The 27,174-nt window shown below is 53.0% G+C and overlaps 8 protein-coding genes across 8 annotated transcripts; 4 read left to right on the forward strand and 4 right to left on the reverse strand.

Annotated features, from left to right (window-relative positions):
• Positions 1-2,140: 2,140 nt before the first annotated feature.
• Positions 2,141-4,521, forward strand: PODANS_1_6700 (uncharacterized protein; the record flags this gene model as incomplete). Its single annotated transcript, XM_001912854.1, has 4 exons — positions 2,141-2,810; positions 2,978-3,769; positions 3,844-4,461; positions 4,514-4,521. The coding sequence occupies 4 exons, from the start codon at positions 2,141-2,143 to the stop codon at positions 4,519-4,521; spliced, it is 2,088 nt and encodes a 695-aa protein (XP_001912889.1).
• A 1,179-nt stretch (positions 4,522-5,700) lies between these two features.
• On the reverse strand, positions 5,701-6,300 carry PODANS_1_6710 (uncharacterized protein; the record flags this gene model as incomplete). The annotated part of the gene is made up of 1 exon (XM_001912855.1): positions 5,701-6,300. One exon carries the CDS (start codon positions 6,298-6,300, stop codon positions 5,701-5,703), a length of 600 nt encoding a protein of 199 aa, XP_001912890.1.
• A 522-nt stretch (positions 6,301-6,822) lies between these two features.
• On the forward strand, positions 6,823-8,330 carry PODANS_1_6720 (uncharacterized protein; the record flags this gene model as incomplete). Its single annotated transcript, XM_001912856.1, has 2 exons — positions 6,823-7,459; positions 7,519-8,330. The coding sequence occupies 2 exons, from the start codon at positions 6,823-6,825 to the stop codon at positions 8,328-8,330; spliced, it is 1,449 nt and encodes a 482-aa protein (XP_001912891.1).
• Positions 8,331-8,717: 387 nt separating this feature from the next.
• PODANS_1_6730 (uncharacterized protein) lies at positions 8,718-11,403 on the reverse strand (the record flags this gene model as incomplete). Its single annotated transcript, XM_001912857.1, has 4 exons — positions 8,718-8,795; positions 8,858-10,930; positions 10,995-11,290; positions 11,355-11,403. 4 exons carry the CDS (start codon positions 11,401-11,403, stop codon positions 8,718-8,720), a joined length of 2,496 nt encoding a protein of 831 aa, XP_001912892.1.
• A 614-nt stretch (positions 11,404-12,017) lies between these two features.
• PODANS_1_6740 (uncharacterized protein) lies at positions 12,018-15,800 on the forward strand (the record flags this gene model as incomplete). Its single annotated transcript, XM_001912858.1, has 2 exons — positions 12,018-12,134; positions 12,207-15,800. 2 exons carry the CDS (start codon positions 12,018-12,020, stop codon positions 15,798-15,800), a joined length of 3,711 nt encoding a protein of 1,236 aa, XP_001912893.1.
• A 205-nt stretch (positions 15,801-16,005) lies between these two features.
• PODANS_1_6750 (uncharacterized protein) lies at positions 16,006-19,428 on the reverse strand (the record flags this gene model as incomplete). The annotated part of the gene is made up of 1 exon (XM_001912859.1): positions 16,006-19,428. The coding sequence occupies one exon, from the start codon at positions 19,426-19,428 to the stop codon at positions 16,006-16,008; it is 3,423 nt and encodes a 1,140-aa protein (XP_001912894.1).
• A 3,726-nt stretch (positions 19,429-23,154) lies between these two features.
• PODANS_1_6760 (uncharacterized protein) lies at positions 23,155-24,757 on the forward strand (the record flags this gene model as incomplete). The annotated part of the gene is made up of 4 exons (XM_001912860.1): positions 23,155-23,313; positions 23,367-23,777; positions 23,828-24,282; positions 24,334-24,757. The coding sequence occupies 4 exons, from the start codon at positions 23,155-23,157 to the stop codon at positions 24,755-24,757; spliced, it is 1,449 nt and encodes a 482-aa protein (XP_001912895.1).
• Positions 24,758-24,921: 164 nt separating this feature from the next.
• Positions 24,922-26,730, reverse strand: PODANS_1_6770 (uncharacterized protein; the record flags this gene model as incomplete). The annotated part of the gene is made up of 4 exons (XM_001912861.1): positions 24,922-25,440; positions 25,496-25,621; positions 25,695-26,492; positions 26,548-26,730. 4 exons carry the CDS (start codon positions 26,728-26,730, stop codon positions 24,922-24,924), a joined length of 1,626 nt encoding a protein of 541 aa, XP_001912896.1.
• Between the last annotated feature and the right edge of the window lie 444 nt (positions 26,731-27,174).

Genomic DNA, 27,174 nt, shown 5'->3' on the forward strand with positions numbered 1-27,174 from the left:
GCGAACAAGTCTGAATCTCCAGCGAATCGAGCTTGAAAACAAGCCTCGAGGGCCGTGACGCCACCTCATATGCATGCAGTCTGCGAGGTGACCATCCCGTACCAGGCAACAAGTCTGGATCGGATCAGTTTGGATGTAACTCGGATACTATAGGAGTCCATTGGGTGTTGTCAAAGATCAACTCATCGAGAAGGCAGCACTGCATCCTGGATACCCAGCTACCCAGTTTTGGGGCCCGAATTCGTGGCTTGAGCCTCTTCAAACCAAAGGGCATCCATTGTAGTATATACTGGTGAAGCACTGTGAAGCACTGAAGCCAGGAGGAGTAGAAGACGCTCAGACCAACTGGCAGATGGCCCATAGAAAAAGTGCCGAGTTTCAGAATTGGCTTTTTGTGTACCTGAAGCTAACCACATCAGGTTTGGTGTTGACAGCGGCCCCTCCTTTTCGATATGGCTTGGTTGGAGATGCGGAAGATGAGGATACAACAGATTCACGACCAGAGGTTCCTTCCAGCCTGGAGATGCGGGATTGATGAGGTCTCTATATGTCTCCTGCAAGGAATCACCTGTCTCGTGATTCACAACACAGACTAGATAATATCAAGGCCCCCCGAGACATGCGCATCGTGCTAATAATGGTTTCATGGATTTGGGTTCGAAGGGCAGCGACCGCTTGCGTGTGGCACCGAGACGTCGGGCATCTCGGCCTATCCCTTTCTTTCTTCTTCGAGCACGAGAGAACCATGTGTGCCCAAGGCGCCCAGTACGTGCCGGTTTTCATCAGCCGAAGAGAACAAAGACTGGCAATGAGCTCGAGAGTCGTTTTCCAGCGGATCAAAGAGTGGGGAGATAAGTGCTCAGAGCGGCACCCAGCCAGTGGCTGATGACCCCTCACTAGGCTGAGAGGGAGGTGCGAATGGAGCCCAGGTGCTTGGTGTGTTTAAGCACAAACGACCTTCGCCCTTGGTCCTCCTCCGCCTTGCCTTTCCCAACCAGTTCCAAACATCGCTGGCTGCTCAATAGACAACAGCAATATATTACTGAGAACCTGCCGCCCTCCTAGCGACACGACACCTTTGATCATCAGTCTCCATTCGTCTCCAAACCTAATGCTGAATACCCCGGCGTCTATTCTACGGAACTTCCCAATTCGACCCTTTGCCCTGACGGAGCTTCAGACAAAGCAGCACCCCTGACACCGCTCAGCGGCAGCGCATCGCATCATCGTGTGTCTGCAGCGCGGGCCAGCAGAGTGCTCTTGAGATAATCCCCGTTTCAGATTCCGGGCCACTTGGAACCTTGACGACACTCACCTTACTCATTTGGCCGGTTATCGACATTTTGGATACCAATACCAGAATACCTCTCCCATAATAGCTGGGCGTCAGATTTCATCGAAGCTGTTGTAACAGTGGTTGCATCCTGGTCGGCCCTGAAATCTGCAGGAACGGGCTTCGAAACGGGTGCATCTCTTCTCCGGGTCCAGCCTCTATTATCGTTCTTTCTCACCCATCCATTTCCACAATATCAGTCGAAAACGGTGTTGCAGAAACACCCACAAAATTGAGTCGTCCGACAAGGCACAACCCGAGCGCTCGGTTTCGACTTGTGGGCATCCCTGGTACGAAGTTAGGGTCAACGGGGTGAGGGTTACCTATGCCGCATGCGCTTGTCTTGGAGTAGGTGCGCAGCCCTGGGAACATCGACCTGACATTTCAACTCCTGGCCTGCGGTTCTTCCCATAACCCAGGGCCCTTTCCTTCCCGGACTCCGTGCCTCCTTGGGGGAGGGTGCTCACTTGTCGCAGCCTGCAATCTGCCTATTTTCCGCCTCTTTCGAGGCCTGGTACTGTAAGTTTCGGCCCAGCACCCGCTACTGTACCGTTGGGCTGCTTGGCTGGCGCGTTGCTCGCAAGACCACGCTGCACTGCACTGCTTGTTGCTGCAACAGCTGCGACAAGTCGGGTGGTCTTCGTGTGCGGCAAAGTGCTCGAGGTGCGAATCAGGAACAACCCAGGAAAAGCAGACGCCTGTTATATCCAGGCCCATCATTATTAGCTCCATCTGAGCGGGTGGCCCGGCGTCTTGCGCAGCCTCTCTCATTTGGCGTTTGACACCTGGCAGCAGTCTGCTGGCAGCATGGGCCGGAGCAAGCCTGTACCGCAGCCGCTTACGCTGCCGCCCAGCGACGACTCTCGTGGTGAAACTGTCCCCAATTCCGCTCGACTGACGACGGCTTCGCCCCGATCCCCGCGCTCCCCTTTCCGCTTCGGCCAAAAAAAGTCTGAGAACGCCGGAGAGCCTCTGCAGCTTGCCGACGTCTTGCACCAGCCTGAGAAGCAGAGTCCAATTCACAATCACCAACACGAACACCAGCTTCAGCAGCAACAACAACAACAACAGCAGCAGCAGCAGCACCAGCCGCGGCCCCAATACCAGCCCTCAGTCCAAGCCCAGAGCCAACCACACGTCAATTCACCAGGCCAAGCCCCGCTCCCTACTGAGCAACTAGCTGAGAAACGCCCCCTTGACCACACTCCCACCTCCTCGCCGCCATTGCACTCACCAGGAGACCGGACTGCCGACCAACAGAATCGACTGCCCAACCAGCCCCCGCCGCACCTTGGCCACAGAAACCCGCGGCACGACGACGACAAGGCTTCAAAGTCGAGTTTCTTCTTCAACTTTGGAAAGGCGGCCAGGCCGTCGGACCGTCCCTCCACACACCAACACTCAGACTCCCGCGCTGAAACTATGTCAAGAGATTCTGAACATTCCACGCCTTCGAATCAGAGCACTAAGCATTCGGGTATGTCGATCCAAAGTTTATCTTGCTTAGCTTCCACGGCCCACCCTTTTTGACCTACGGCCTGTCCCTCGGCCTAGTGTTTTGTGCGCGCGCAGCAGCCAACTTGACTGTCTCGCCCGGCTTTGTTTCATGGTTTGACTAACACTCTCTGGTGTCCGAAATTGCAGAACCACCCCAGCAGGAGACCTCAGCGCAAAGATCCATTCCCCAGTTGCCGTCCAGATCTCAAGTGTCACTAGCCTCGTCTGCCGATCACGATAGCCAAAACAATTCCGCCAACGCCTCCGGCTCGAAAAAGCACAAACCAAAGCCCTTCAACCTACTGAGCCGAAACAGATCGTTCAAGGACAAGGAAAACAAGGAGACCAAGAGCAGTCCGAGCCCCAGGGAACAGACTCTGGCACCATTAAAAGCCGGCGACTCGGAGAGGCTTGCCCCTCTGAAAACTGCCCCGCTCCAGGCACACGACCGATCGTTCCGCGACATGATGTCCTCGGCGGTCCGCAACCATTCGGCGGAAAGGCCGCAGGCGAGAGAGATTGGCGGAGGAAAGGGAAGGGACCAAGATGGGGGACATCGAGGCTTGCCTTCCTCTCTAAGAGAGGCGGGCGGATCCGCATTTTTCAGTAATCTCAAGAACAGCAAAGCTGCCGGCATTATCAGCACCCGTTTGTTCGGCAAGGACAGCAAGAACGAGCCCCCAGTACCAAGAGAGCCATTGATAGATGACGAGAGTTATGTGCTCAAAGTCATCAACCTGCCTCTCGTGGAGCAGACACGGTTGACCAGGATATCAAAGCGGCTGGAGGATTCGCGAGACAAGACGGAGTTCTGGATGCCCGCCTTCCCATGGAGAGCGATTGACTACCTTAACTATAAAGGAAGTGACGTAGAAGGATTGTACCGGGTACCAGGCAGTGGACCGCAAATCAAGAAGTGGCAAAGGAAGTTCGACGAAGGTATGATGCCAAGACGCCAAGAGATATACTGGAAACCCCCTTTGTGACCATTCTTGCTGACAGTGCGTTTGTAGAACTCGATGTTGATCTGTTTGAGCAGCCGGATCTTTACGACATCAATATTATTGGGTCGATGTTGAAGGCTTGGTTACGAGAGTTACCTGACGAGCTGTTTCCCAAATCAGCCCAAGACAGGATCGCCAGAGAATGCGCAGGCGCAGAGACGGTCCCCCAGCTGCTCATCGACGAACTTTCGAACCTTTCGCCTTTCAACTACTACCTCTTGTTTGCCATCACGTGCCATCTCAGTCTGTTGCTTGCCCACTCCGACAAGAACAAGATGGATTTCCGCAATCTCTGCATTTGCTTCCAGCCCTGCATGAAGATTGATGCCTTTTGCTTCAAGTTCTTGGTGTGCGACTGGCGCGAGTGCTGGAAGGGCTGCAAGAACGAGGCCAAGTACATCGAGGAGGAGTATGCGCTCTTTGATCAGCCACCACCTATGCGAGCTATCGGCGAGGCGAGGAGGAACGGAGCTCCCCTGAATGAGGAACACAAGCCAGAACCCCACAGGCCAGAGCCCCGGAATATTTCGTCATCGAACAGCAGCAAGAGCTCCATCAGAGGCGCGGCCGACAACCAACAGCCGCAGCAAAAGCAATCACGACCAAAGAAGAAGGCGCTGCCGGAGAGTGAGAGCATTGATACAGGCTCCACAATCTCGACAACACTGACCATCAACAGTGACATAGAGACACCACCAAGGCGATCAGGAGATTTGCGTCCCCTCTCGCCTATCAAGCCGCTCTCGCCTCTGAACTTTTAGGTGGACGCTGTACAAAAGCCGCAAACTGGATTCTCATGTCGATGGGATTCGGTATTCCTATTCTCATCGTCGAACGATCGTCACGCCCGTCCACGACTCTTTTCTTTACCCGTACCGCAGTGCGTATTTACCGGAACCACATCGTACCTACCTATTTCATTATCAACCCATCTAGCTGTTGGCAGCCATGAGAGAGGTTGCCAATCTTGCTTCGTTCGACCTTGATCAAATGGTCGATATCAAAACGTTGTCCACTACACAAGAGGACAATTACACACACACGGGGATACTGGAGATCACAACACCTGAATTTTGCTTTGTCGTTTTTTTCCAAGTCAGAGGGGGTTTTAGCATGCGGGCCGTTCTTGTTTTGGTGCTTTGCGTTGATTTATCTGCCTTTGCTTTTCGTGTCAGTTTGGAATACCCCGTCCGGCCTCGTTTTCTTTTATTTTTGTGTTGAAATACCACCACGCGCAAGACGTGGGAAAGGGTATTGAAGTTTTCTTTTAATCACGAAATTGATTCACTTCTCGCTAGTTGTGGTGTAGTAGTGGCTGGGAGGGGGGCTGTTGTTTATAAGTGCTGAAGAGAAAAGTTTTTCCGGCCAGGCTACTCCGGGTGGGAGGTGGATAAAAAGATGACAAGCATCTTTTGTTCATGAGTGGCCTTGGTCTAAAACACTTTGTGTATGGGGGGGATGGGAAAGGGGAAGGGGGCATTCAAAAGCAGCAGCGGCAAGTGTACGATATTGACTTTTTTGGTTTCTGGAAGGCTGGTGCTTGTTTGGCTGGAGATGGGGTGGTCAAGAAAAGAGGGAGGGATTGTGGTTGCAGTTGTGTGTGTGTGAATAATGAAAAATACAGGATTGGATTGTCCAGGGACAGATCACGCTATTCTGTTTGCTTTGAAGAGACGTGAACAACCATTGCATATTGCATGACAAGAATTGTTTTATTTCCCCTTGTCCTCCACCAGAGAGTGGTGTCAAGTCCACCCCAAACCCATCAACGCCAAAGAAGCAAAGAAGATAACAACTGAATCCCCAGGAAATCTGATTTCTCCCAAACGCCCATTGATATCATGTGCCAACACCATTAACAGTTTTTTACTTCCTCTGCCCAGCGTGCCTCTCATTCCTCCTCATCCTCCTCTCATTCCTCTTGATATTCTCCCTAATCTCCCTCCTCTTGTCACCCCTGATACTCGTCCCCTCCTTCCTCTCCAGCTCCTTCTTGGAGTTGTGCTTAATCTCGATGATCGCCTCGTCCTGACCGGCCTTGTTGGCGCCCTTGTAACCCCACTTGCGCTCGTGCTCGCCAGTCTCGGGGTTGAGCTGCAGGTTGCGGCGCTGCTCGCGAGTCTTGGGCTTGATGCCGCGGCGTCTGGCGAAGGCGGCCCATTTAGTCTCTGGCTTGGGGGTGGGGACGGGCTTCTCGCGGGGGAGGGGGGTGACGGGGCCGGGGAGGGAGAGCAGGACGCCGGCGGGGGTGGAGGATATGGGGAGGGTGGTGAGCAGTTGGTTGATTAGGGACTGGGTGCCGTCTCTGGCGATGTCGTAGAGGGAGGACTCGAGGGAGGGGCCGGTGCTGGCGGGGAGGGAGAGGGGGTTGGGGTCGTTGGCTAGGAGGAGGCCGAGGTCGAAGGTGTAAGGGGTGGGCTTGGAGACTGTGACGGGGAGTTTGGGGGGTTTGGTATCGGTGGACATGGTGATGGTCTTGTGAGATTAAACCAGGAAAGTTGTGGTTTTGGTTTGGTTGAGAAGGAGGTTAAAGGTCGAATTGATGGTGTTAGCGGACAGAGATTGGTGTTGCGATGTCCGACGCAGAAGTGAAGCTTGACTTGTTGCGATGCGATTAGAGTTGAATGGCAAGCAAAGAAACTGGAGGCGCTTCTGAAAATTTGGGCGGTCAAAAGCTGCAGAAACCCAACAGCTTGGAGATTGCGGGGCAGAAATGTGGAAGAACCCCGGCTTTATTGGCGTCGCTTTCCAAGCTTCGACCGAACGGCTGCTTGGCTTTGAACTGCCAATAAGTGGTCTGTGCTTCAAGAACCTCACAGCCGTCCGATTTTGAGTTCAGAGATTTTGGAGGCTGCTCGACAAGCGGGACCAGCTTCCGGGCCGTAAGTGCAATTGGCGACGCCGACGACCCCTGACACCGGCCCCCTACGATGCGATAGAGCGCCCTGCTACCGATAGACAGAAATTCACAAAATAAACCCCGCAAAAATGTCGGCAAGCAACTGCCTGAGATGCCTTGGCCGGCCATCAGTGGCAGGAGCTTCGAGAGGTGTTGTTGTGCCCGTCTTTGCGCCCAGAACGGCGGCTCCCTTCTCGACGACTGCTGTCCAGAATGCTCTGCCGGCGAAGCCAAAGAGCGCCGAGCACCAGGACCGGTCGGTGAGGGTGTACCGTGCGGGCAGGAAGATGACGATCAAGAAGAAGAACACCCAGGACAGGGGCAAGCCCCCTCTCCCAGGCGAGCGCAAGGCCTTCCGCAAGAAGATTGTCCTCAGCAACGACAACGCCTTTCCCGTACCGTGGGTGACAGAGATGGAGGCAAGCAGCTTGTCGAACGAGAACAAGGTCGGCAGCATTGTGTCACTTCCCCCTGCGCTGCAGGATCAACTGCGCGCCACTGAGGCTTTCCAGCCTACACAGACTTGGGGCTTGTTCAGAAAGCCCTCGACATTAATCCGGAAGGAGACGGTCGGGTTGACGGGCAAGATGGAGAAGGCGGTTGAGAACAAGCAGACGGCTCGTATTGTCCTCGCGGGTGAGAAGATCTCGGGCAAGAGCACCATGCTCCTCCAGGCTCAGTCACACGCCTACCTCAACAACTGGATTGTGATTCACTTCCCAGATGGTATTTCCCCCTTTTTCCCTCCCCCTTTTTGTAACCCCCCAACTAACACGCTTCCTCAGCCCAAGAACTCACCAACGGCTCAACCGAATACGCCCCCATCCCCAACACCGAAAACCCAACTCTCTACATGCAGCAAAACTACTGCCTCAAGCTCCTCCAATCCATCAAAAAGGCCAACGAGAAGATCCTCGCCAAGCTGCTCTCCGTCTCCAACCACAACGAGCTCCCCCAAAACATCACCGTCAACCAGCCCCTCCTGTCCCTGATCAACGCCGCCAAAGAAGCCGAGGGCGCCTGGTCCGTCTTCCAGGCCCTCTGGTCCGAACTCAACGCCCAGGGCGTCAACCGGCCCCCCATCCTCCTCAGCATGGACAACCTCCCCCACATCATGAAGATGTCCGAGTACCGCTCTGCCTCGTTTGACAAGATTCACTCTCACGACTTGTCTCTGGTCAGGCTCTTCACCGAGGCCCTGGCGGGCAACACCCGCTTCCCGTCCGGTGGTGCCGTCATCGCCGCGACAAACAGAAACAACGGGCCGCGGATTCCGAGCATGGAGTTGGCGCTGAAGCAGAGGTTGGCGGAGCAGATCAAGGTTGTTGAGGGTGAGGAGGCGCCCGAGCCGCCGGTGAGGGATCCTTATTTCAAGGGGTATGATGATAGAGTGGAGAAGGTGCTCAAGACGGTGGAGGTGATAGAGGTGAACAAGATTGGGAAGAGGGAGGCGAGGAGTTTGATGGAGTATTGGGCTGCTAGTGGGTTGTTGAGGACGACAGTGGATGAGCAGGTTGTGAGTGAGAAGTGGACGTTGGGTGGGTGCGGTGTTTTGGGCGAGATGGAGAGGGCGGCGTTGTTGACGATGAAGATTTAGGGATGATTGGGGGTTCGAAAAATCAGGGGGGTGGGGAATAAAATGTATATTTGTGTATCATCAGTGATAGATAGTATGGGCCTCATGATGAAAAATTGTATTGTAGAGTTTTTGAATGCTGTTTACGTTGGAAATGATATCTATTCCCAAAGAATTGTCTGCTTTTGATGCTGGATAAGTTGGCATGGCTTATTTGAGGGGCGTCAGAAGGGCACAGGTAGAATATTTTCCCATGTTTTTTGTTTTAGCTCATCCTACAAACACTATACGGACAAAGCTAATGGTAAAATCTCTGGTATCCGTTTCCCAAACCCATCAAACCCAAACTAGTAGACAAGACATAAAACGCCACAAACGCAGTCAAAATCTCACCGCTTCCAAAGACTCTCACAGCTCCTGGCTACCTTCCCTATCATTCGCCACAATAAACACCAACCTCGACCCATTGCCAGTTGTTTGCCAGATCTATTCATTCTCTTGTTAGCATAGTGTCTCAAATCAAGGTCAGTCGGGGTATCAAAACTCACGTTCAAATCTGTGTACTCCTCCAAAGCAGTCATCCACTGGTTCTCCGTGAAACCCTTCGCAATCACTCTCTCCTTCACCTTCCTCAAGTTCAGCTCCACACCAAACTCGTTCTCGTTATCCTCATCATCCTCCATCTCATCCGCCCGGCAAGCGCCACTGTCCGCAAGACCCTTGACAAGATTGAAGATCTTGCTGCTGGCGTTGAGGCCCCTTCTGCCGGTCCGGTTCCCATCGTCCATAGCGAGGGACTCCTTCGAGGCTTCGATCAAACGCAGCGCTTCATCTACATCTTCTTGCTTAACCGTGTTGCTGAACTGGAGACGGGCGAGAGCCTGCGCAAGACGGACGATGCCGAGAAGAGTACGGGGGGTGGTATGCCCAAAATTTTGAGACTTCTTCTCGTTGCGCTTGTGCTGGTTGCGGAGGCGGACGTAGGTCTTGACCATGTAGTCGGCGACGTTCGGAGGGAGGACAGGGCGGTAGGTGCGGGCCTTGGCAACATAGGCACGGACTTCGGCTGGGCTGAAGACGAAGCCGTCCGAGGTGTCGATGTCGGGGTGCTTGTTGTGCATGTGAACGTAGGCGACATGCTTGGCGAGTTGGGCGTCAGTTTCTCTTGTTGGGGTGTCGAGCAACAGGAACATGACGTCGAAACGGGAGAGGAGGGCGGCGGGGAGGTTAATGTTTTCGACGGCGGTGAGACGGGTGTTGTAACGGCCATAGAGAGGGTTGGCGGCGGCCAGAATTGACGTGCGGGCATTGAGAGAAGTGGAAATACCGGCCTTGGAGATGGAAATCGTCTGCTGCTCCATGACTTCGTGGATGGCAGTACGGTCGTTGTCGTCCATTTTGTCAAACTCATCGATACAGCAGATACCATTATCAGCAAGGACAAGGGCACCACCTTCAAGGACCATCTCATCTGTTACAGGGTCGCGCATGACGGCAGCAGTGAGACCGACACCGGATGAACCACGACCAGAGGTGTAAACACCGCGAGGAGCCACCTTCGAAATGTACTTCAACAACTGAGATTTGGCCACACCTGGGTCACCCATGAGGCAGATATTGATATCACCACGGATACGCATACCGTCACCAACCTCCTTGGTAACGCCACCCACAAGCAGCAACAGGAGTGCCTTCTTGACGTCGAGGTGACCGAAGATTTCAGGGGCGATGGACTTGGCAAGGTACTCATACTGGTTGCCGGACTGAAAGGACTTGGCGATTCTCCTTTCCATCAAGGGATCGATCTGCATATCCTCGTAGGCCTTCTTGTGCTGAATGACATCGTGTGCCTCGAGGTAAGTGTCGGTCAAGAGACCAGCGCGCATGGCCTGGAAACCGGTGTAAGGTGTTGGGAGGAAAATGCCGGAAATATCAACAGTATCACCAGGGTGCACTTTCCGCACAAGAGTGCCATAGCAAAGTACGGTAAGTGTCCTGGGAATCTGACCAATGGGCACCTGCTCGGCAAGTTCCTGAATCTTAACCTCCTGGAAGGGCAGGAACTTGGAAGCTCTTGATGATGGGTACAGCTGACCCTTGGCCTGATTTTCCTTACAATCCTTCGACGGGCACAGTGTGAGGGGACCGTACTGCTTATCGGACACGGGCTGGAAAATTTCGCAACCGCAGCGATCGCAAGTATAGGCGCTGACCTGCACAATAGGCTTGACGTCTGATACTCTGGTGGCGATGCCGCGGATGGTGATGAGGTGTCCGAGGTGGTCGCCACGGACTTGTCTGACAGAGAGTGCCTTCAGGGGCTCGCCCGACATGGCGGTTCTGGGCTTGAAGACAAGGGTGTATCGGCGGGTGAGTTGCGCAGGGTATTGCTCGTTCAGCATAGCTGGGTCCGCAGTTCTCTCAGCGGCCTCAACCAGATCCGCGTTACGCTGGGCCCGGTTGGCCATTAATACGTCGAGCACATCGTCCTTGAAAGTAAGTCCCTGAGTTGGTTGTGGCATCAACTTGTCGATGGCCCTCGAAAGAATCTCGACATAGTGCTTTGTGTTCTTCTCGATCGACTCAACGAGCTTGAGCTCCAGGCCCAAGTCCTCTTCAAACTGCATCATGGGTCATTAGAAAATGTTCATGTCGAAAAGGGGCCGTAATAGGAGCAGAACACACCGTATGGATGTCATCCAGCTCGATTGCCACCTCGTTTGTCTTTCTGTCGGCCAGTTCTTGGAGAATCAGCTTGTATTTGTGTACAGGCTCCTTGGCTCCTCTCCTTTGCTGGCGGCGCCGTTGCTGTCCCGCCTCGTCATCCTCATCCATAAAATCATAATCATCGCTCAGGTCGTCCTCGTTAATTGTGATGTTTCCCAGCGCAGTGGTGATGGTCTCCTGCGGCGACGTCTTGAAATCGGTAAGGAAATGCTCAAAGGCCTCTGCTCCACCGTCAGCGCACTGTTGATATTTTACTGCCTTTGTTTTGTTTTGATTTGTTTTCCAAATTTTCTTCAGGGATGGTTGGGCCGCGCTCACCTTGCTGTTCGCCGTACTCGACGGGCGCTTTCATGTTAAAGAGAGCCATGGTTGCGACGTTTGTTTACTTGCGCCCGGGATGCGCTGGGTCGCAGTGTTGATGTGGTTGTTGGGACGGGGATGGGAGCGTCGGGCTTTCAGTTGAAGATGATCAAGAAAACACCTGCTGCTGGTGCTAGGATGATGCGGGATGGAGGCCGGGCACTGCCAATCCAATGCCCCTGTCAATGTTCCTGACAGGGGGCACGCGCTGGAACGCGGTCAGGCACGGAGCGAGACGTGTCGTGGGCCAAGAGGCAATTAAAAGTGTTCCACGTTCAGGCTCTCAGCTGTGGAGGGGCACTGTCGGACGGGTGCCAGCTGGGAGAGCCCAAGAAGGACCGGTGACCTTGATGGTCGGAGCTTGCCTCGGCACATGCCACCCGCTGATTGCCGGGAAACCTTCCCCGTCCGAGAGCTGCCCCGAGGTGAGCTGCATCCATCCGATGCGCTATCCCATGCGCTACGAAAGCGGACCCGATCAGCTGCATCTTCTTTAACGCCGGGGAGAACGGCGTCCCTCCGTGTGCAACACCATCTGTACATACTACAATTGTTTTTTCTGTTCTTGTTCCTCTCTTCGCGGTACCCCAGAAGCCCAGATTGAATTCAGTAACAGATACAATGGCGCCGCGCAAGAACGCGCAGTCAACGGCTGCCGAAATATCACTGGTACATCTACAGAACTGTTTTGCAAACCTGCCCCAGTCGCTGGCCTCTTTGCTCGCCAACGTCAACACTGTAAGCGCTTTCTTTTGTCTTTTCATAGTCTGTAGCTCTTATGTGACTAAATGATATTAATTGTGTTCTTAGCCCGCTCAAAATGTCATTGTCGAACTCACCTACCGCGTCCCTACCCCTCCTGGCTCAGGGGCTGCAGCATCGTCCACCAAGTCCATCTACCTAGGATGGACCGGCATGCCCAGCAAGCGCAGAGTCGCCCCGATCGTAGACAGAAACGGTATCAATGGGTCAAGAAGCGGCCGTGATCAGGAAGTTCCCCTCGTGGAAATCGACGCAACGCTGGCTGCAACCGTGGGGTTGAAGGATGGACAAAAGGTCACAGCGACGATACACTTCGACCCCCCTATGGCGACCACCGTCAACATTGAGCCTCTGACGCCCGAGGACTGGGAGATGATTGAATTACATGGTAGCTTCCTGGAGGACAACTTGTTGTTCCAGATCCGCGCGGTACCAAATCCCACTTATGCGCCTGGAGGCGTTCTTGCTGGTGCGCATCCATTGACGCTTCACCTCTCACAAACGTCGACCGCGAGCATTAAAGTACTTTCCCTCGACCCCCCACTGTCGGCAGATTCCCCCTTTGCCAAGATCGCCCCCGACGCCGAGGTTATCGTGGCCCCGAAGACCAGGCAAAAGCAACGAAGTAGCAAGGACAACAGAAGTGTGGGCGGTGCCTCGAGGAAGAGTGGAAAGAGCACAGGGAGTTCCAGGCGGAAAAGTGTCAAAGAAGAGAAAAGGCCAGTTCTGTTCTTCCGCAGCGTTGACAAGAAAAACTGCCTGGAGTGGTTTGACGAGGGAGTAGAGGTGGACGATCTCAGTGTGTGGGTCGATACGGATATGCTCTTTACCAAGGAGCTGAAAGGAGTGAACTATGTTGCGGTCAGTCTGGTGCGCCCAGCAGGACTCCAACAACCGCTCGATTCGCAGACACAACCTCAGGAGGCAGACCCAGCATCCAAAGCATCCACCAAAATCATTGCCCACCTGCGTTCTTGGGAAGAGCCGCCAGATGGACAGACCGCAGCACTCTCAACCAGTCTGTGTGCCGCTCTCGGCTGCCAGGGACTTGTGGGAGGGGTTGTGAAGATTGAGCCCGCCCCTACACCGTTGCCAAAGAAGACGCCAGATCAGGAGGGAATCAACCGCGATTCGGTTCAAAAAATCAAGGTTTTCCCCTTTCAAACAACAAAACCTACGATATCAGCAGGCCTCAAATTTGGTGGACAGTCGAAAGCCGAGCGCGAAGAGGGTGCCAATCAAGTCAAACATATCTATGGCACCGAGGGTAATTCATTGCTGGCTGGACCGTTGACGGATGGCCAGGTTCTCGGAGTTCACGATGGCATGACATTCCCACGAGGTTGGGAAGGTGCTGTTGTCCGATTTGAACCTTCTCAGCCAACCTCTCAGAGTGGCAAGAAGCCCCTGAGCTGGATCTTGGGATCAGAGTGGAGGTTGCCCATCTCCATTCAACCACCAATTCCTAAGCCTGCTTGGCTTACTGAGTTTGAAGCTGAGCTAGCCACTGAACCGTCTGATTCTCTGCTCGTAGGCATCGACTCGTTGCTTGACAAGCTCAAGACTCATGTTATGCATATGTCTTCGGTTCTCTTGACAGGCGGTCAGGGTGCTGGCAAGACCTGTGTGGCACAACACATTGCCCATGCTTTGCGGTCATCTCAACTGTTTCACACCACTTACTTTTCCTGCACAAAGCTCTTGGGTGATGAGAGCCGGGTCACCACTATCAAGGAGACCCTTAACCGTCTGTTTATGGCTGCCAGCTGGGGTGCCAGGCTTGGTGGCAAGGCGCTCGTGATCCTTGATGATTTGGACAAGCTCTGCCCAGCAGAGACAGAACTCCAAGTAGGCAACAACAATGCCCGTGCTCGGCAGATCAGCGAGGCGATTTGCTCCATGGTCAAACAATACTGCGGCCGGGACAGCAATGTTGTCTTGCTGGCCACCTGCCAGGGCAAAGAGTCTCTTCACAACGTCCTCGTAGGCGGTCACATCGTTCGTGAGATTGTCGACCTGGCCGCTCCCGACAAGGAAACCAGACGTCGTATCATGGAAGCTCTCACCAAACAAGGCTCCGTCTCTCCGGAAGATTCCTATGCCAACGACGATGACCCCGAAGACATCAGCCGCCCCACTACCGCAGATGGCAGCGCCACCGATGGTGACGGAGACGGCTGGATGGACGGTCCCAGCCGCCCTCCACGCCAAAACACTCGCGCCAAACCAAGTGGCTTCATCCTCGATGCCGATCTCGACTTCCTCGACATCGCCGGCCAGACAGACGGCTACATGCCCGGCGACCTCATCCTCCTCATCTCCCGCGCCCGCAACGAGGCCCTTTCCCGCTCCGTCACCTCTTCTCTGTCCTCCAACGTTCCCAATCCAAACCTAACCACCATCCACCTCTCCCGCGCGGACTTCACCTCCGCCCTGAAAGGCTTTACCCCTGCTTCCCTCAGAAACGTAACCCTCCAATCCTCCACCACGACTTTTGCCTCGATCGGTGGTCTCCAGGAAACCCGCCAGGTCCTCCTGGAAACACTGCAGTATCCCACCAAATACGCCCCCATTTTCGCCCAGTGCCCCCTGCGGCTCCGTTCAGGGTTGTTGTTATACGGCTACCCAGGCTGCGGCAAAACCCTCCTCGCCTCTGCCGTCGCGGGCGAGTGCGGCCTGAATTTCATCTCGGTCAAGGGACCAGAGATTCTGAACAAGTACATTGGTGCCTCTGAAAAATCCGTCCGCGACCTCTTTGCCCGAGCCTCGGCCGCTAAGCCGTGCGTGTTGTTCTTTGACGAGTTTGACAGCATCGCCCCCAAGAGAGGCCACGACTCGACTGGTGTGACAGACAGAGTAGTCAACCAGCTTTTGACGCAGATGGATGGTGCGGAAGGACTGTCTGGTGTTTACGTGCTCGCTGCTACCTCCCGGCCGGATTTGATCGACCCTGCGTTGCTACGACCGGGAAGATTGGACAAGAGTTTGCTCTGTGACTTTCCCAACGAGGAAGACAGATTGGATATCATCCGTGCGTTGGCCGGGAAAGTGAAGGTAGATGAAGAAGTTTGGGGGGATGAGGGGGTGCTGAGGGAGTTGGGGAGGAGGACGGACGGGTTCAGCGGGGCGGATTTGCAAGCGCTGGTTAGTAATGCGCAGTTGGAGGCTATTCATGATGTTTTGGGGGATAGGGAGACTTCTGCCACGGTTGTTACTAGGAGGGGGGAGAAGGGTAACAAGGGGACGGGAAGGACGAGGGATTTCTTGCAGTTCAAGTATGGGGAGGAGGAGGTGAATGGGGATGTGGGGGTGCCGAAGACGAGGCAGCAGATGCTGGCTGAGCAGGCGGCTATTGTGGGGAAGTTGGAGGGGATTAAAGCTGCGAGGAAGAGGAGCAAGGTTGCGCCAGCGGGGCAGAAGCAGCTGGAGGATAAGAAGGAGGTTGATGCTGGGGGGAACAAGGAGGTGGTGATTAAGTGGGCGCACTTGGAGAAGGCGTTGGAGGAGACGAGGGCTAGTATTTCTAGGACGGAGAGAGCGAGACTGGAGAGGATTTATAGGGAGTTTGTGGATGGGAGGAGTGGGGAGATGAAGGATGGGCAGGGGAGTATGGAGATTGGGGGGAGGAGTAGTTTGATGTAGAGGGCGTGTGGGGGGTGTAATTAATGTGTATAAGTGTGTATAAGTGTGTGTAATCAAAATCATTAGAGATGTGCAAGTTTGGGTTATGTTCAAAAAGCTGCCAAAGAGGTTGGTTTGTGCGAGTCATCAATTGCGAGAAATCTTTTTGATGTATGGTGCAAAATGAACTTTTGTCTAGCCCCTTTCTGTTTTCTTTCCTGTCCTTTCATAGCCACTTGAACGGGTTAAAATCCCAAACCTCCATGCCAACACCACCCACCAGCACCTTCCCTGACTCGATAACCTCCACATCCCCCACATCAGCTATCCCACTGTACCTATTATCCTGCAGCGATATCTTCATCCCCTGTCCGCCCTCTCCAGGTACCGCTCTCCAAAGCTTGATCCTCTGGTCATTGCTCACCGTCACCACCTCAATCATATCCGTATCATCCCTCACAATCTTCAGCCCCGTCACAGCCGCGCCGTGAGCAGAAGACACCCTGTACCGCCCACTCACCACATACTTCACATCATTCTCCTCCATCCTCAAATCAGTGATGACAAGAGCGTTATCGTCTCCACCCGTGGAGATAACATAGTGACAGTCTTCCAGATCAACTACATCAAGAGACTTGATACTACTCTGATGCACCTTCAACAACAACTTCAACCCCAGCGGCGAGTTATTCGCGTGCCCAACATCCGGGTCTATGTTCAGGTCTGGACGTGTCCAAATGGCGATGTGGCCGTCGGTATACGCCACCAGGATGTCTCCATTAGACAAGAATCGCAACTGCGTCGGACAAGCGCCCGTATATTTCGCCTCGCTGCCAAACTCGAATTCCTGAGTCCTTTCGCCATAGGCATACGTCTGGATGGTGGAGTTGGAAAGCGCAATCGCAAACTCGTTGTGGTACTCCCCGATGTAGTTGGTTGACCAGGAAAAGTCCATGATCCGCAGGTCTTTGTCCTTGCTTTGGAAGTTCCAGACAGCTTCGCATTTAACAGCGATGGTCTCATAGTCCGATTCGAGACGGGTGATGTCCCATATGAAGAGCTCCTCGCTTCCGCCGCAGCTAACGAGGGTGCTGTCACCCTTCCACTGGAGGGACTGGATGCCGGAGGAGTGCTTCTCTAGCGTGGCAAGACACTTGAAACCTTGTCCGGTTGGCGAGGGTGTCCAGATGCGGATCACGGTGTCTTCTGCTGCTGTGGCGATGTACTTGAACGAGGAGCTGCACGCTACAGCACGGATTTCTCTACCATGACCGCCTTCTTTGATGGTTCTGAGGAAGGTGGACGATTGTGAGTAGAAGCGGAGGTGAGAGGATTTGGTGAAAACCAGGCGAAGGGCGTTGGGGTTCGTCAAGGCGGAGATAATGGCGAATGAGCGGTGGGCGCCGCCGCATTCAAGGGATGCTAGGACGGCGGATGTTGTAGCATTGTAGTAGATGAACTGTTTTCCTTTGAATCCATGGAGGATGAGTTCCGGGTTCTCGGCTGTGGTGAACCAAGCACCCTCGATCATGCCCATTGGCGGTGAGATTTCATGTTGGAGACTAAAGGTACGATTGTCCGCCCTAAGGGTGTACATGCGGTATATTCCGTCCCGACATGTGGTAAGAAACTCGCGGGAACATCCAGGCAAAGGCACAATGGCGGTAATGGCGTCTTTGGTTTTGGGATCCCGGCAGGAGCACCCTGGGAAGAGGACATCGGTTTTGTCTCCCGAGTTGGGATAGGAGGTGACGAAACCCACGCGAGACCCCAGCATAATAACTGAACCAACTCGAGCTGCCGCTGTAGGGATGTAGTTTTCCTTGAGAGAAAGAGTAACATTGCCAAAGCTTGGTTCGTTTGTTGAAGCGTTGAAACTGAGAATATAAGCGCGGTCGGCACCCAGCACCGTGACGACTGCCTGCCAGTTCTGAGCATCGGCGGCCACAAGCGGCAGAATATCCTGAATCTTTCCCGGCAATTGTCCAACAGAGCGGATTGGCTTTTCGCTTTGCAAGACATAGACATTTCCAGCTGCGCTGCCGAGAACAACTGTGTCCGCAGCCACGGTCTTCATAACATTGTAGGACCTCAAATCAGCCACAACCTCAGCAGGCAGCTGTACCTCCCTCCATTTTGGTTTTCCTTGGATATCAGCCATGAATATCCTCCCCGGAGATGTGGTTGAAACCACCCTGGAATCCGACAGGAAGGCGTACTTTTGAAAGGCTTGCCTGGGGTCTCCTTTCGGCAGAGGGCTCATTAAGGAAGTCTCTGGATTCTTTTGAATGTGTTCAAGAACGTCATCAAAAGAAAGATTGAGATCAAAATCCTCAAAGCCACCCTCGGAGGCTGAATTTGACAAACCCCCAGAAACGACAATCTTTCCATCCGCTCCGCCAGTGGCTATTATGGAAGCCCGTCCCTCCCTATTCGAGACAGCAGCGGACCAAATATTCTTGCCATTATGGCAACCGTCAGTCGTGCGGTGCTTCAAAGCCCCCTTTGGCCCTTCCGACCCAGTCAAGTCAAGACTCAACTCCCATTTTTGTCTTGTAGTATCCTCGCCGAATGAGTACACATTAATGGGACCATTTGATCTCGATGTGTATTCCCCAAACTTGACATGCCATATCCTTGACAAATGTCCCATGGCAACTGCCACACATCTTGTTGAGTCGTTTTTGTTCTCCTCCTTCACTTCCGAGTTACCACCAAAACCGGTCTCTCTCGCTTCCCCAAGGGCTTTGGAATCTATTTCCATTCCATTTTCCCCGACAACGAGATGTCGATTAGTAATGTCCCATATCCTTATCGTCCTATCGTCACTGCAGCTTGCCAGTAGCCTGAACTTTGACCCAGGGCTAAATTCGAGCTCTGGTGATATAGTAACACCGAAAATCGACCCTTCGTGTCCACCAAACACGTATAGCACCTCCCATTGAGACGGCCTGCAAGAGTCCAGGTAGAATTTCCAGACAATAATCTCCCCGAATACTGTGCCGCCTGCTACGAGGATGGTGTTGTCGCCCAGAAACGTGAGGTTCGCAGAATACAGGATGGGCCTCGATGGCGACACCACAGGCCCTAGCTCGAGGAGGTTTCCGTCTGAACTGAGTTTGAGAGTGACAATTTCGTTATGAGCGGTGACTAGCGCGCCCAGAGTCTCGCCGTTGCAAGAGAAGAGGATGCCATCGTAGATCCAGTCTGGCGCTTGAAACTCGGTGGGTAACTCGGTAGGGGCGGTTCCTTGAATGAGGGATGCAACTGACGACGGTGGGAGAACCATGACAGATTGCCCACCCCAAATCAAGAATCCCCCTTCTGTTGTTGGGGTGCCATCCTCAGATTTCCAAGCATGAATTCCATGGATAGGCTGTGAGTTGAAAACTCTGAGTTGGCTGACGAGGCGAGAGGTGGCTACGTCATAAATTCTGAGCCAGGTGTCTTCACCTGCAAGGAGGTATGAAGAGTTGGACTCGGCATGATAGATCTCGAGGGCGGTGATGGGACTGAGCACAAAGCTCTGTTGTAGTTGAGTTCGAGGATGAGGGGTGCTCTGAGATGTAAAGTTAGTGAGGGGGTTCGGGTTGTGTGTGAGTGACTCACGAGAGTTTGTAGGTTGAAGCCAACATACCGTTTGAGACATAATGATGACGTAAGAAATACCCGTTGATAATGTGATTCGTCTTCATAGGTGTCATAAAATCATTTTCATGTGTGAGCGTTATTCGTGTGCCAGTGGTGTGGTTTTGAGTGTGAGGGAAGCAAAGGCTCAGGGTGTGAGAACTTTCGGCCAATAAGCACGCACCAATAGTGACCCACTCAGGCAGGCTGCCTGAGTGGGTCCATGGACCCCTTTCAACTTCAACTCGTGAACTTGAGGATGGCCAAGGCATCATTCCACATTTATGCTTAGGGTTCAAGTTGATGTGAGGTGGGATGAATAAGTCTTCTTATTTCCAAACTAAAGGCCGTGTAACGCAAGACAAAATTGCCCAAGTGCGTGGGCAGCTAGCTAACATGGCAGACCAAATTCTTCATATTGATCAGGACTGTTGCCGTATAAAACAACTTCAAGTCCACTTGTTACTTCTTCGTTCCTCCAGACTCCTCTCCCTCTGAGCTACTACCGGTGACTACGCCGCATCATGGCCGTCCTTGATGGTGGCACCACATATTTTGCAGACGTTATGTCTCGGGACTCCCGGCATTGTGTTTAAGAAAGCTTGTTGGTCGTAAGAATTTTGTGTTTTTATGTGCGTAGTGTTGGTTGTAGTTTGTGGGTGAGAGCTGTCGAGTGATGGTTAATGGAAATGTCGATGACAGAAACGTTGTTAGGTAGAGAGACTCGGTGCGTTGCATTTTCTTATATACAACTTTTCCAATCTTTTTAAGCCGGCTTTTGCGCTCCATTGACGTGGCATCATTGGTAAATGTGAAGGTGTCATTACGGTATCTATCATGTGGCATCATGGTGTTCATGGTGGTCTCATTGAACTGGGTAATATGGCCTTTTAATGGTGTTCTGGTGACCCGAAACTCGGCCATATGCTGGGTTGATTGTGAGGTGAAAGATAGAGGGAGATCAGAGGTTGAGGAGTGAAACGAGAAGTTACAAGACACATATGTCACACCAAAAGCACAAACAGAAAGACTTAGCGTTGAAACAAGCACCATTCATCAGCGTCAATTTGCCCAGTCGCTTCCCGAGCGTATGTCACCCTGGCCTCTTCGTAATAACTGTGTTGTTGTTACGCGTATGCTGACTTGGCTTTTGCATTATAGGCTTCTACGTAAACATGGGTACGATGAGCCAAACCGCATCTCGATCCTGAAGTAGCAATCATCTTTGCTAGAGGCTTGTCCCAAGTTTGAGTGATGTTGTGGTTGGAGAATGTGCTTGCTCACTGACTCCAGCCAACTGCTCGCTAGAAGGCGAGCACTATAAGATTCCCCATATAATCAAGATAGATCAGTTTCCGTTCATTGCACCAACTCACCCACGTTATCGCAAATCATGGCCACCTTTCATAACCCTAATGTAATACCCGACAACAGCCTCCTGAGCCAGATATTCGGCAAAAACGTGCTTTTAAGGCTGGCCACCGTACGCCAGGACGGGGATCGCTGCGTCTCCAAAGCCTTAGTACTAAAAAAGCTTGACCATGGCCAGAATTCATGCTTTGTGCGCCTCCGCGCTCTGGACAAGCCGGCACCCTCGTTTTACACGGTTGCTGCTATGCAAAAAATAGCCGCATCTTGCATCAAACACCTTGTTCCAGCAACCATCAAAATCGGTGAGGCAACCAATGACCAAGGAAGAAAGTTCCAGTTTTGGGTCATGGAACGTGGCAAAGGAATTGCCCTGGACAACATCTGGGAAAAGATGGACCATGAGAATCGGAAGTCTGTGGTCAAGAACCTGGTCGAGGTGCTCTTTTCACTTCAATCTTTGAAGATCTCAGACTACAAAGTCCAGAACACCCTCCAGGAATCACTCGGCGAGCACAGAAAGGAAGAACTTACGGAGGCTGCCAAGGCTTCCTTCGGGGGCCCATTGTCGGGATTCCTGGAAACAGAGGCCTTTTTCATGGCCTTTCTCTTGCGAGTGTTCGGCTTTGACCAGCCATTCAAGAACATCTTCGTAAACCGATTTAACAGCATGAAGCCTGTGTCTGATCCGGCCGGCATTGTGTTGGAATGTACGGCAAAACATGTAGACTCGATAAGAATCAACGATGATGATATGCGGAAGTTGTAAGTGCATCGATCATATATACCACTGGGATGCCCTAGTAATTTGCCGAAAGGAGGCAAGGGGCTGTTTTCTGCCTCAACGACATTATGCCTCAGAACATCATGGTCCTAGGGGTTGAAACCGATGATGGACGAGTGAAATACGAGCTCACTGGTCTCGTGGAGTGGGCATGGGCTGGTTTCTTTCCCCCCTCATTTCAGCTGAGCTTACAAGACTCATTGGTGGGTGTTACAAGCCGCCATCTTTCCTTCTACTTATTTTTGAAACAAGAACTCATTGGGTTTCTCCCTCGAACCCCGCCACATATGTCGTTGGCGAGGGCCATGTTCCACCTCTTGGAGGCCCAGCAAGTGAAGAAGTTGGCTGAGGCCGATATGGAAGCTCAAATTCGCAAACGGTACATGGCCGTGATGCGGTTATCCCGGGACAAGGATCCGTATGTTGGATGGATATATGACGTCGAAGGACCAATTCCGGAGGTGTCGGCTGAAGCTTATGACAGGATGGAGATCGATGCTGTTAATAGCATGTGGGACTAGCTATCTTGATGAATAGTAAATTCTCTAAAGTAAATGAATTGAGATATCAAATCAGCCAACAACCCTAACCCATCAATGGCTGAAGTAGGGAACCGGTGGGGGGTGTGGGGGTCCTATGAGGTCAGTGCTTGTTGGGCCGTCACCGCGGGGTAGCTTACCCCTGCTCGAGGGACCCCTGGCAGCGGCAAGAGCGGAGACAGCGGGACATCGCCAGCATCATCACCGCCTTGAATCTCAGTCAGCTCCTTTTCAACTATTGGCAAGACAAAGATTATCCAGCCGTGCCAGCCTCATATCTTACCCAAACTCCAATTACAACATCAAAATGGTCGGTCTTGGTCCCAAGCGTCCTCCCTCCCGAAAAGGCACTGGTACGTAAACAGTTGGTTGCAATCTCCAAACCCCAGCTCGGGAATCTCCAACAGCTTTCCATGCCCAACATAACCCCTCTCGGCTTTATTCATTGCTGCCTATTGTTTTTGTTGAATACAAGATGCAGTCAGGCACAATTGCTCCTGCCATCCGTCTGATTGTACACTCGGAAGGGCCAAGTGGTTCTTCCCCCCAGCGCCTTGTGTGGTTTTGGTGCTGTGTCGCGTGCGTACCATCCGGGAAGAGGCGAAGCGGAAGTCACGTTGGAGTGAAGACCCTATCTGTGTACCGTCCGCGATAATCTTGGATGATGTGACATCACTCACTCTTCTGGTTTTCTGCATGCTCAGTCACCAACACACCACCAACCTATCCGATCAGGCTTCCCAGCATTTCTCCACCTTGTTCTGCCTTGGCATATTTCTTCCTAAAGTACCCTTTTTGCGAATCGCTATATTCGATCCCTACTCTGGCCTGCATTAGGTACCCAGCCTCCTACCTTGCCCTACAAATAAGTACCTGAGCCATGTCTTTCTTCGGCATGAGATCCCTGGTCAATCCCGACAACGTCAACCAACACCACCCAATTCCTCTGTCAAAGAGCCACGCCTACCGACACCACTCTATTTTCTCCAGCAACAGTTCTCAGTCCAGCCGACAGGGCAAGGCCTGTGCGCTCTTGTCCCTTGCTTCTTAACTGACCATGTCATCAGGCTCGTTTGTCGAAGTCCCCAAGGACCTGCTCAAGGAGATTAAGCGCCTTGAGGAGCTGTTCACGGTTGATACGGCAAAGCTCAAACAGATTACCGACCACTTTGTCAATGAACTCGAAAAGGGTCTCAGCAAGGAGGGTGGGACCATCGTAAGTTTATCTTGAGCCAATGTTGGGTGTTACTCACGGCTAATGCGTCAAAGCCCATGAACCCAACATGGGTCATGTCCTTTCCCACTGGCTATGAGACCGGTACTTACCTGGCCCTTGACATGGGCGGCACCAACCTGCGTGTCTGCCAGATCACTTTAACGGAGCAAAAGTCAGAATTCGACATTATCCAGTCAAAGTACCGCATGCCCGAGGAGCTCAAGACAGGTGTGGCTGAAGATCTGTGGGAATACATTGCCGAGTGCTTGTTGCAGTTCATCCAGACTCACCACGGCGATGTCGCCAAGCTCGATAAGCTTCCTCTAGGCTTCACCTTCTCCTACCCTGCCACTCAAAATTACATTGATGAGGGCATCCTTCAGCGGTGGACCAAGGGCTTCGATATCGATGGTGTTGAGGGCCGCAATGTTGTTCCCATGTTTGAGAAGGCCCTTCAAGAGCGGGTATGTCTAGGAGGCTAAGGGATGAGCGATGATATGCTGACCATCCACAGGGCGTGCCAATCAAGCTGACTGCTCTTATCAACGATACCACCGGCACCCTCATTGCCTCTGCGTACACCGACACTAAGATGAAGATTGGTTGTATCTTTGGCACCGGTTGCAATGCCGCTTACATGGAGGACTGTGGTTCTATCCCTAAGCTTGCGCACCTTAACCTCCCACCCGATACCCCCATGGCTATCAACTGCGAGTGGGGAGCTTTCGACAATGAGCTTAAGGTGCTCCCTCGGACTCCCTACGATGAATCCATTGATACGGATTCACCTCGCCCCGGTCAACAGGCATTTGAGAAGATGATTGCAGGGTTATACCTGGGAGAGATCTTCCGCTTGATCATGGTAGACCTGCATGACAACCATAATGTCAACATCTTTGCCGGACAGGATATCGGGAAGTTACGGAGGCCGTACACCCTTGACTCGTCATTCCTGTCGGCCATTGAGGAGTATGTTTATTTACAGAAGTTGATTGATGTTGAATGCTAACCAGAATACAGTGACCCGTTCGAGAACCTGTCCGAGACCCGCGAGCTCTTCCAGAACCAACTTGGCATCGATCCCAACCCCTCAGAGCTCGAGCTTATCCGCCGTGCTGCGGAGCTGATTGGCACCCGTGCCGCCCGTCTCTCAGCCTGCGGCGTTGCTGCCATCAGCAAAAAGAAGGGCTACAAGGAATGCCACGTCGGCGCTGACGGGTCGGTATTCAACAAGTACCCTCACTTCAAGAAGCGTGGTGCGGCTGCCCTTCGTGAGATTCTCGACTGGCCCGCAAAGGCGGATCCCAACGATGACGACCCCATCGAGATCTTGGCCGCCGAGGATGGAAGCGGCGTGGGCGCTGCATTGATTGCGGCTTTGACACTGGAGAGGGTGAAAAAGGGGAATATGCATGGAATTTTGCACCCGGAGAACTTCCACTAAGCGGGTGTGTTTTGGAGTGTTTGTTGAGATTGGGTATAGGATTGCAGAGCATACGGATTACGAAGTTCAAGAGTAGCAGATGGTTTCAGTTCCGTTGATCACAGATTATAGTAGCTTAGAACGTTGAATTAAGGGGCTTCATTTTGTCATTGTATCTGCTGTTGTCAGTTTTGACTTGTCAGCCTCTTTTTTTCCCCCTTTGCCTTTTCCATGGCGTATTTGAAGGTATCGATCAGCTCCTCCTCACTCTCCAACCCAACCGATACCCGGACCTGCTCTGGGTTCGCCCCAAAAGTCTTGAGGTACTCCGCCGCCTCTGGCTCAACGCCCCAGATTGCATCGTTGAAGGGGAAGGCAAGAGTGAGGTGGGCGCCGAGGTGAGGACCCTGGTATACGGACAGGTTATCGTAGAATGTCTTTGCCAGGTCGAGGGATTCGAAATCGACGGCCAAAAGGCAGCCGTACCCCGGGTTAGGGAACTCGGGAGTTGGCGCGCGCATTACGGCGTCGTAGTTGGGCTTTGTGTCTAGGAAGGGGGGATAGAAAACTGCTTTTACGGGGGAGGAGGGGTCCTGGGCTTCCGAGTTGAGGTAGGTGGCTAGGGATAGGGCGTTGGAGTTTAGGGTTGCTGAGCAGGCGATGTAGGGTGTGGACGGGGGGAGGAGGAGGGAGCCGCCCATGCACTGTGGAAGATGTTAGTAAAGGGGGATAGGGATGGTGGAAAAGGGGGAGACGTACGTTGGCGTATCCGGAGAGGGACTTGGTTATGGAGGTTACAATGACGTCGGCGACGGGGAGGACGTCGATGTTGGCGAAGGAGCCGATTGTGTCGTCTATGATGATAGGGAAGTCGTATTTATCGGCCTAGCACATATTTTGTCAGTTCAGTGTTTTTGCCCACAAGAAAATGGGGGTTGGATCTGTCTGGACGACTTACCAATTTTCTCAACCTAACCAAATCAACCGAGACCAGAATCGGATTAGAAGGGAACTCGGCAAAGCAATACGCCGGCCTCCCCCCTTTTTGTTTCTCCCCCTCCAGATACTTTTCCAATTCGTCAAACAGATTCGACTTTGCGTCACAGCTCCCAAAGTGCTTCATCCCGTTGGGTGACTCCTCGAAGAGGTGGTAGCTGTTGTGGAACACACTCCCCAAAACGACGATCTCCCCTTCTGGACGAAGGGTGATAAGCGCGTTGTGCAACCTCCACACGGCGGCCATGCCAGTAGGGTAAAGGAAGACATTCTCCGGTGACAACAAATTCGCTTTCTCCTTGTCGAGCGGAGAGCGTTGAGCTAGCTCGACGATGCGAGACTTGAGGCCGGTGTGGGCTTCGGTCAGGGGGAGATAGGTTGGTTCGGGGATGTTGGGGAGGGAGACATCGTCCGCGCCGGTGGCGGTAAATGGAAGGATGGCAAGGGAGTCAAGGTGGGCAAGGCAGGCGGCGGCTAGGCGGGAGGAGATGCCGCAGCCGTAGTTTTGCCATGTGCCTACTACCCCCGGGGCGTGCTTTTGGGGGAAGGCGGTGATATACAGCCTGACTTTGTCCTCGGAAGAAATGGGGATTTCGACTACGCGGAACCAGAGGTCGGATGGGGGGACGAGGTGCTCCGGTTTGCGCCATTTGCCGTCGGAGGAGTAGCGTTGGGCGGTGGTGAAGGAGTCGGGGTGGACGAAGATGATGAGGCCGTAGGTTTCTGGGAGGGAGAGGGCTTTGTGGAGGGCGGTCGAGAGCTGGTGGTGAAGTTAGAATATGGGTGAGTGAACAAGGGGAAAGGGGAACGCTTACCTGGCGCACTTCACACCATGGGCCGAAACGGGGGTAGATGGAGCTGAGTTTAGACAAGAGGTTTGGGTCACCTCTGCGGAGGGCTTTGGCTGTCTCCCAGCCGGGAATGTGAAAGGTGATGTTGTGAGGCTGCTCGGGTGGGATAGAGTGCCCGAGTTCTGTGGTGATGACCTTGACGGGCATTTTGCTGACTTAGGTAATTTGACTTTCTCTTCTGGCGTGAGACTCACTCAGGTGTAAGCGAGAGTGAGATTACAGGTGAGTGTGAGCGATTATGAAATGTGCTTATTCACGCACCATATGCCGAAAAGAGCAACAGTCACCAGTGAAACTTCAAAGATGAGATGGAATTCAAGACATCTCTAAATTTATAAGTCATGTCCGACTTCGCATACACCCCATAAAATACCCCAGATTCGGCAGACGACCCTGGCCCAAGGGGCTGGAACCGCCGCAACGGCTCGAGAACAGGTTAGTCACAAAGCACGACATCGGGGATGGCGGTTTTTGTTGTCTACAACTTGACGGAGTATCCCGCCCACGTTCTTTGATACGATGGCTCAATATCCCGCGCCGACTTCAGCCCCGAAACCTCCCTTTCCCTCTTCTCGTTCGATGTTGAAACCA

The sequence above is a fragment of the Podospora anserina genome, chromosome 1, assembly GCF_000226545.1.
Source record: "Podospora anserina S mat+ genomic DNA chromosome 1, supercontig 1".
Taxonomy (NCBI): domain Eukaryota; kingdom Fungi; phylum Ascomycota; class Sordariomycetes; order Sordariales; family Podosporaceae; genus Podospora; species Podospora anserina.